At 39.4% G+C, this 9,686-nt stretch overlaps 1 protein-coding gene across 1 annotated transcript; it reads right to left on the bottom strand.

Moving 5' to 3' along the window:
- Positions 1 to 665: 665 nt before the first annotated feature.
- LOC129780600 (uncharacterized) lies at positions 666 to 1,291 on the bottom strand. Its single transcript, XM_055789032.1, has 2 exons — positions 1,230 to 1,291; positions 666 to 1,168 (listed from the first exon to the last, which is right to left on the bottom strand). Exons 1-2 carry the CDS (start codon positions 1,284 to 1,286, stop codon positions 710 to 712), a joined length of 516 nt encoding a protein of 171 aa, XP_055645007.1. The 5' UTR covers positions 1,287 to 1,291; the 3' UTR covers positions 666 to 709.
- Between the last annotated feature and the right edge of the window lie 8,395 nt (positions 1,292 to 9,686).

The following is a 9,686-nucleotide window of genomic DNA, read 5'->3' as shown; positions in this document are numbered from 1 at the left end:
TTCTCTCAAGCACACGAACTTCGACATTACGGGCAGCATAGAAAATATCTTTCTTTTATATATAAAACTGTTTTCGACGAATTCTGGGAAGATATTTTTTTTAAGCTGTGTGAAAATATCGTGGAACAAAACTGCGCAGATAAATTTGAATAAATGTATGCGTATAAAATTCATGCGTTTTTGTTTCCAAAAATCGGTTCGAACTTTCCGGACAACACTCTATGCTTCATAGATTCTGGAGAGATCCTGATTTCTCCTGATTATTATTTTCATTCTCCCTGATTTTTGAAAATAATAGTTGGCAACCCTGGTTACAACTGTTAAACTTGTATATTACGTTGTTGCCATAACTAACAGAATTTCCCATAAGTATTACTTAAATATTCATGCTGGTTTCCAATAAATTCAAGTGAGCCATTTTCCAGATATGTGCCAGGTATACCAATCTCCTGTACTAATAAGTACAGGAGATGGTTGGATTACCCCACAGTTTTATCGACTGTATAGACTTTACAGATGATCCAAATAATACATAATTTTCGCATTTCGGCTGAAAAGCCGGATTGTTTTTCAGTCAAATCATTGGGATATTATTGTTTCGATACAACCAACATAGGATTTCGTTCAAACAATCGAATCAAATTACATTTGCATTTTTGGTAGATTTTTATGCTAATTCAGAAAAAAGCTCTTGAAGACTCACACTGCCCTAACCAACATTACCTTTCAAGATGTACCCTCCCACCTGCTTACCGTTCAAGCTAACCATGAACTTCAGCAGATAGAGACCGGGGGCGAGAATCGGTGGCATCTGCTTCGTGGTAGCCTCGTATCCATTGATATAGTACTCGCCTTTGGGAAATGGACAGCTGTCTTTCGGGGGCCAATTGGAAACACTCCGCAAGGCTAGCAGCATATCGTAATCTGTCGAATAGAACTGGCAGAAGTTTTGCTCGGCTCTGACTATCGGCCGAGACTGGTCGCCGATGACCTGAACCAGCTCGAAGCTGGTTAGGTACTCCCGACCGACGTTTTGGAGAACGGTAAAATTCCCAGAAATCATGAAGCTGGATCGTGTCTTCTTGTTCATTCGTAGTGTCCCATAGTCGATCAGACCGCGGTCCGAATCTGCATACGGAGCGAATGAATTCAGCGTGACCTCGTAGGACTGAAATATGGGGTTGTGGACAGGAAAATTATTCCAGAGGTAAAAACGAAAATGATCTCACCCGTATCATCCCCGGGGCGGAGAGTGTGAGCAGAATAAATACTATTATTGTACCCATTGAATGCATTTGTCGAACTGTGATTGAAAACATTCGTTTGGGGAGAATAAGTCAACAGTCAACAGATAATAATCAACATGAACGTGGGTGGCGTTTGATTCATCGGTTACAACGATCAACAACGGTTACGTTATTTTATTGCGATGTACGTGTTGAGAGTGTGTAATTTGCGTAACCAACCCACGGCATCAGTCTTGTTCGAAAACCATCATTGATTTGTGACTGTTTCCAAATGAAACCGCTACTCAAGAAAACTCTCCTCCGTAAAACACAGTTCTGTAAGAAATTTTCGGCTGGAAGGAGATTGTGGAAAACGATTTATTTTCCCGCACAAGACGATGCGAACACGTCTCCCACTTGCCAAGCTGGTCGAGCTGCAATCAGTGGAAAGGTGCACAAATCCTTAATGCAATGTGTAACGAAGTGTTTGGCAAGAACAACAACTATGGCGGTTCCATAAACAACTACCGCACAGCCCAGAGGTGTGGGCGAGTATGTGTGCGTGTGTGTCAGTGTGTATGTGGGTGGTTCGGGTTGGCTGCGGTTGGAGAAGATATGTGAAAAGTTGGCGTATCGTATAAATTCTTAGTCCTGTACCATCGACTCGCGCCCGTGTCCATGAACCGGCGCCAATTTTTGGGGTGTGTGGGGGATAAGTGACTGTGTCCTTGGCTTCCACAAGGTTCCCTTTCTTGCGAGACATGTGCGAAATCCGAGATGAGGTTTTAGAAGTGATGGAATTGTTTTTATTTTTGGTCTAGAAACAATTTCAACCTACCACCGTGTGATGGTCCCGATAACGGAAACGGGACGACGCATGTAGCTGTCAAATCGAAATTAAAAAATGTATTGTCTTCTAATTATAAAAAATATACTGGCAACACGGGCTCCTTGAGCCTTGGATACTCTCTAAACCGAAACCACATTATATTATTAAAGTTGTTTATGTTTCTTCTGATATCAAATTAAGAGTTGGAGATTAGTTACGATGGAGCGTCTATAAATTGCGATAGACTTAAATTGATTCCCGCCGGCAAGCGGTTCGGTCTATTTGACTTGTGTTGCTGGGCTGTTCCACAACGGGGAGGCGAGGAGTGCGAAGTACGCTGTTGTGGCGACCACCGGAAGCAAGTGCAAAAGTTTACTCAGCGCTTGGTGTCTAATGTTACACCAGAGGTGAGTTATGGTGGTTTTCTTTGGAGGAAACTGCCGGAAGTATGCCGCTCACCCCCGGGTGTACTGGTGGGCTCCTTTACAGCCGCATATCCGATACGCTACGATACGATACGGTTCGGTATCCTAGCTCAGGCCGGTGCTAATTAATTATTTTAATTATTAATATGAATTCGACACTACACAGGTGGATCCTTCGCCACCTTCGTGTATATATTGCTGATTATCAATGAATGTTGAGGTGAAGGTAAAATATTGCGATTAATTCTTCGAGTATCCTTCTAGTTTTTCTACCTTATGTGTTGATTCAACAATTCACCTTTCTCTTATCATCATCGACGCAATTACCTCATAACATCGGCATCCATTCATATCATTTCTTCAATTCCGTATTATCTCCTCCCCCGAGAAGCATTGTGCATCATTATCTTCGTAAGCATTGACCGATCCAGATGAAGGCAATCCATCAACAACTGACCGACAATCAATTTGGGAGCGAGCCTCCCCTGCAGCCGAACGATACCACAATAGCCCGCGCGCTCAATTCCAGGCCAAATGACCCCTCTTAAGTACCGTCGTGTGGGGCTTCCTTCGTAACATATACGCGAAAATGGTGTTTTCGAAAAAAAAGTGATGCCAGATGTCTTAAAAATGCATGGAACGTCGATATCTACTGTCATCTCGATTTTTTTTTGACATAGGACTATGTCTTTGATTTCTATATAGGGGGGTAACTCTACGAAAAATGTAACGATTCATTAAGAGCTTTCAAACGTATATTACTCAAACATTTTATTGTTACATATGTTGTGTTATATACCATTAGACAGGAAATTTATCCAGCTTAAAACATGAACAGTAAATATAGAAAAAAGTCAACAATTCGATGATTAAAATGGGTATGTTTTTTTTCTATTGCAATAACCACTCGCTTTCCTCTCCGACGCAACGAGCAATATTTTTGTCTAAATCCGGGCAATTCAAGTTAGGTCTTGCTACTAACAATTTATGTAATTGTGGTCCAGCATGTTATAATATCGAGCATGTCGTTCGATTATGTAAAAAATGCAATTAATGAATTTATCTGGCTGCTGATTTAGAAGATCGAAAGGGTATACTCACGCATACCGGATTGTGATAGCTTGAGTAGTCCCGATATTAATATTATGCTCCCCATATATGTCTTCCTAAGAAACCCGCTTCACTTCTTCGAATGTTCTTGCCCATTCTCCTTTCCCTTTCCTATACATAAGCAGAACTTAACACCCAATGAAATCGGTTCACTACAGCAGCTACACGAGCTTCCCAAAAAAGCACTCATGGCCATAGGATACTCAATATACAGCTGGCTATAAAGTTATTATAAACAATGTACCGGACAACGTGTCGACAAAGGAGAAAATGCTATTTTATCTATAATATATTTCTGTAGTCATAGATTTATTTGACTTAGGCTTATATTAATTAACTACTAGCTGACCCGGCAAACTTTGTCCCGCCAAAAATTTGTTTTTTTGTTTTTTGTACCCAACCACCATAGAATAATTTATTGCACACTAAAACCTCCAGATGCCTAATTTGGTTGCATTTGCTTGATTAATTCTCGAGTAATGTAGAAATTTGTGTTTCATTTGTATTACAGTCCCCCCTTAGAGAGGGGGGGTGGAGTATCTAACCACCATAGAAACATTCATTGCACCCTACAACCTCCACATGCCAAATGTCGTTTCATTTGCTTGATTGATTCTCGAGTAATGTAGAAGTTTGTGTTTCATTTGTATGGCAGCCCCCCCCCTAAGAGAGGGGGGAGGAGTATCTAACCACCATAGAAACATTTATTGCACCCTAAAACCTCCACATGCCAAATTTCGTTTCATTTGCTTGATTAATTCTCGAGTAATGCAGAATTTTGTGTTTCATTTGTATGGTAGTCCACCCTTAGAGAGGGGGTGAAGTATCTAACCACCATAGAAACATTTATTGCACCCTGAAACCTCCACATGCCAAATTTCATTTCATTTGCTTGATTAATTCTCGAGTAATGCAGAAATTTGTGTTTCATTTGTATGGCAGCACCCCCCCCCCCCCAAGAGATGGGGGAGGAGTATCTAACCACCATAGAAACATCTATTGCACCCTAAAACCTTCACATGCCAAATTTGGTTTCGTTTTCTTGATCAATTCTTGAGTAACGTAGAAATTTGTGTTTCATTTGTATGGCAGTCCCCCCTTAGAGAGGAGGGAGGAGTACCTACCACTGTAGAAGCATTTATTGCACCCTAAAACCTTCAGATGCCTAATTTGGTTGCATTTGCTTGATTAATTCTCGAGGAATGCAGAAATTTGTGTTTCATTTGTATGGCAGCACCCCCCCCCCCCCCCCAAGAGATGGGGGAGGAGTATCTAACCACCATAGAAACATCTATTGCACCCTAAAACCTTCACATGCCAAATTTGGTTTCGTTTTCTTGATCAATTCTTAAGTAACGTAGAAATTTGTGTTTCATTTGTATGGCAGTCCCCCTTAGAGAGGAGGGAGGAGTACCTACCACTGTAGAAGCATTTATTGCACCCTAAAACCTTCAGATGCCTAATTTGGTTGCATTTGCTTGATTAATTCTCGAGGAATGCAGAAATTTGTGTTTCATTTGTATGGCAGCACCCCCCCCCCCCAAGAGATGGGGGAGGAGTATCTAACCACCATAGAAACATCTATTGCACCCTAAAACCTTCACATGCCAAATTTGGTTTCGTTTTCTTGATCAATTCTTGAGTAACGTAGAAATTTGTGTTTCATTTGTATGGCAGTCCCCCCTTAGAGAGGAGGGAGGAGTACCTACCACTATAGAAGCATTTATTGCACCCTAAAACCTTCAGATGCCTAATTTGGTTGCATTTGCTTGATTAATTCTCGAGGAATGTAGAAATTTGTGTTTCATTTGTATGGCAGCCCCCCCTTAGAGAAGGGGGAGGGGTCTCAAACTATCATGAAAACCTTCCCCGGCCCCAAAAACCCCTGCATACCAAATTTCATGTCGATCGGTTCAGTAGTTTCCGAGTCCATAAGAATCAGACAGACAGACAGAAATCCATTTTTATATATATAGATTTAGATTTGTGTTTAAAAATGATACTCTTTCTGCATGATTAAATAAACAGAAGAAAAGGGTAGTAATGACCTTAATGGAATTTTCGTTTACAATTTTGAACAGAATGTGGTTCCGGATTCTACCACGTTATCTCATCTAGCCCGTTAAAGGATACAAGTTCATACAGGAAACGGTTTTCAGGGCTTCCATTTGATGTATCAAAAGAAAAAAAATTACAGATTTTGAACAATGAAAAATTCAAATGCAATTAATACACACAATCACAGTCCTCAAGATCCCGTCCGTGCCCCTAGGCCCAGACTCATCAACTTTTTTTATTTCTGTATTATAGTGACTTCCATTTTTGGAAGAATGTCGAGAGTGAAAATTGAACTCGTGACCATTAGCGTGAGAGATTGCCTCTATCTCGAAAAATTCGTTTTGTCAAAAATCGACACTCTGGGACTTTTTTTTCGGAATACGAGGCAAAACGTGTGGTTTAGGGTGCCAATGAAAATGGTCATCTCGATTTTTCATATTTGAATTCGTGCGAAATGTTGATTTACACAGGGACTCTCAAACTTTTCTGGGCAAGAGACCCCTTTCACAGAATGGATCGATACCAAATTTATTTAAAAAATATCTTTATCTAAGTTAAGTGAGTAAACTTGACATCATTTTATCATCAATAAATATACATGAAATTCAAGTATAATTAATAATTATTAAAACAAGTTACAACAAGTATACTTTCTACTTAAATATTAGTCATTCTTATAACAAGTTGGTTCTAGGGATTGCATTACCGTGCCCAAATTTCAATAACCGGTTATTTGGTAATGAAAATTCCATTACCGGTAAAAAATACTTAAAAAAAACATTTTCTTGAAGAAATTGCTTTTATTGATAATGATTAGTTTTCAAAAACAAAACATTTGGCAAGTTTTTGCTACTTAGTTTGTTATTTAAAGTAATACCTAAGGACACAGAGATTGTTAATTTTGTCGTTTTCTTATCTTGATCGGGTCTCATTAACAAAAAATCCAGAAGAGGAAGACGCACATTCAGAGTCATGTATTTGCCTCTGATGTTCTCTGTACGAAAACTCTTGTCTGAGTGTTTTCATCAATCCGTTTAGAGACGTTGAGCTTGGGCTGGACGTTGATACCTTTGATTGCTGCAATCTTCGTTCAAGTTTTTCATTGATGCTCAACTATTCTGAAGATTCTGCATCATACAATGGATTTTTTCCTCCTGTTGTCCAGCTACTGAATCAATACCATCATCGTCAAATTGCATCAAGTCACGAACGATTTCAAATGCCTGCTTGGTCAATGCAATCCGTGACGTTTGATAGAAGACGCCAAAGTCATCATTAACCCCTTCCCGTATTATTTAGTATGTCACATATCAAGTGATTTCACTACTCTGCTAAGCGTTCTAGCACCTATGTTATCCAAGTACACCGCGAGTGAGACTCGATGTTGTACGGGAAAGGATTAATAAGGTCACGACCACTAGCAGAATGATTATTCATATACGGGATCTACATATACGAATCGTCTTTCTGCAATCCTTTCAATCAGCGCTTCAAGGAGCTGCTTCGAAATTTCTGATAGTTGCTCTTCTAGCTGTTCTAGCATAAATTGCAATCCAACGTCAGCTTCATAGAGGGTGCAATTCTTCCGCAATAGCAGTTCAACAAGGATCAGAACTGGTTCGAGAGCATCAATAAATTCCTTCATCACTGTCAGTTCTTCATCGCTGAAGCTTGTCTAGTGTTCCGTTTCCAGATCGAGCAGCGATTTTTGAACTAAAGTTGAAGGCAAATATTATTCATGGAATAAAAAAGAAAATTACCGAAATTACCGGCTATTGATTGTAAAATTACCGGTAATTCGGTAATGAAAAATGAACCGGAATTACCGGTAAAACCGGTTAACAATCCCTACTTGGTTCACGTAACACAACTTATCCAGTATCTTGAAAGTTTCAAATAAGAACGTCAATTTTGGACCCCTGGGAAATGAAATTCGACCCCAAGGGGTCGATGTCGACCACTTTGAGAATCCCTGATTTACACGATGAAATACCAAATGCAAATAATATTGGACTCAGGAGTGTGGTAATGGATCCATGTTTCATCCATTGTCACAAAACGTCGAAAGAAGTCCACTCGATTACGCTTCAACAAAACCAGAATGGCTTTTGAATCATCAACGCGTCGCTTTTTTTGGTCGACGGACAGCAAACCCATCGTGCGGATAGCTTTTTCATGTCCAAAATGTCGTGCAAAATGTATCCCACTCGTTCTTATGAAATGCCTACAGCCTCAGCTACCTCGCGTAACTTCACGTAAGAAGCATGGTTGTTAGTGGAGAGAGGTAAGAACCAGGATTTACTAAAGTTAGTGATGTGATTATGCAAACGCTCCTATTTATGGAGATGTATGTGCTATGTCATTACTGAAGATCATAAAATGAACATTCAATCGACAGCTAAATTTTGAAATGTCGCATGACACCTCAACATTTGTTCATTTCATTCATTTGATGTTCATCGTTTTATAATCAAACAATAGAGTACACGGTGAGCGTTCACTACTTAGCACTTTCATTCAACGCATTTGTAATTGACGAGGGAGATTTTGGCGGTTACTTTGATATGAGCAATTCGTGTATGTACCATCAACCGATTTTTAAATAACCCTCGAAAACACTTTGCTGAGAAAGCTGAATTGGGGACTAGTTAACAAAATATTTAATATTTACAAAATAGAATTTATTCATGGTCACGTTCACAGTACAAGTTGAACAATAGCCTTCACGCGAGAGCACTGTGTGAACGTCACTAAAAGTGTCGACTGCTTACAAGACACAGGTTTGGCAAGAATACTTTTTTTTTCAATTTTTTCCGTTCTTTTTCATTAAAGTAAATGTTCGAGTATTGGGTTTATGTGACATTCTGATAAATATCTTATTCAAATAAATGTGTTTCTCATAAATGGTCTAGAATCTCGCTGTGTTTTACAGTTTTTTTTTATATCCGATTGATTGAATTGAAGCTGTTAGGAGTGGAAAATAGTTTGCTCTGCCTTCATTCACAATTGCAACACTTAGAGTAGTGCGGGGCAAAGCTGCGCACGGGGCAAAAGTGCGCATTGGCCTTTTTGAAGCAAACGAGCATAAAAACTCTACAAAAGTGCGCAGTGGCTGTGGGGCAAAAGCTCTCACCAGCGTTTTGCTCTCAAAAAATATATAAAATGTTTTCAACAAAATTGTTGACAGTACCCACAAGAAAAAAGCTGATGTGAAGAAATGCTAAAATGGCCCGACAGAAGCTTCGGGAGGGAGTCTCGAAATGTCGGTTTGCGGCAGACCTCAGTTTTTCTGAATCAGCTCTGAGCCTCATATCAGTAAGTGACATATGATTTGAACCTTCTTTTATTAACATTTCTACTTCTGGTGGGATGTGCCATCAATTGTGGTTGGGAAGTTCGCTGGGTCAGCTAGTTTGTTAATAAAAAGAATTCTGTTTCAAATGCTGGAAATTTTCAAATATGTTATATCGTCAGTCCCTCCCTCCCAAAAATTTCCTCGTGGTATGTTCGACCATAAAAACCCACCCATCTCAACCCATAAAACATCATACAGCACCCCCCTCCTCCCCACTGGATGGTGCCTACATACTCTGGTAATGATGCTTCTCCCGCTGGTAATGATAAATTATTTATTTTTGTTACAAGTTACCTCAGAAGTACAATTCAATAAGTGCGTACTTTTGCCCCCACTATGGGGGCGCACAAACGCATACAAACATACAAACATACAAACATACAAACATACAAACATACAAACATACAAACATACAAACATACAAACATACAAACATACAAACATACAAACATACAAACATACAAACATACAAACATACAAACATACAAACATACAAACATACAAACATACAAACATACAAACATACAAACATACAAACATACAAACATACAAACATACAAACATACAAACATACAAACATACAAACATACAAACATACAAACATACAAACATACAATACAATCGAAAATCGTTCGATCGAGAGCGAACAAGAAGACGTAAACATCTTCGCAAGAAGGGGACAG

The sequence above is a fragment of the Toxorhynchites rutilus genome, chromosome 3, assembly GCF_029784135.1.
Source record: "Toxorhynchites rutilus septentrionalis strain SRP chromosome 3, ASM2978413v1, whole genome shotgun sequence".
NCBI lineage: Eukaryota > Metazoa > Arthropoda > Insecta > Diptera > Culicidae > Toxorhynchites > Toxorhynchites rutilus.
This window is presented reverse-complemented; position numbering and strand designations above follow the sequence as displayed.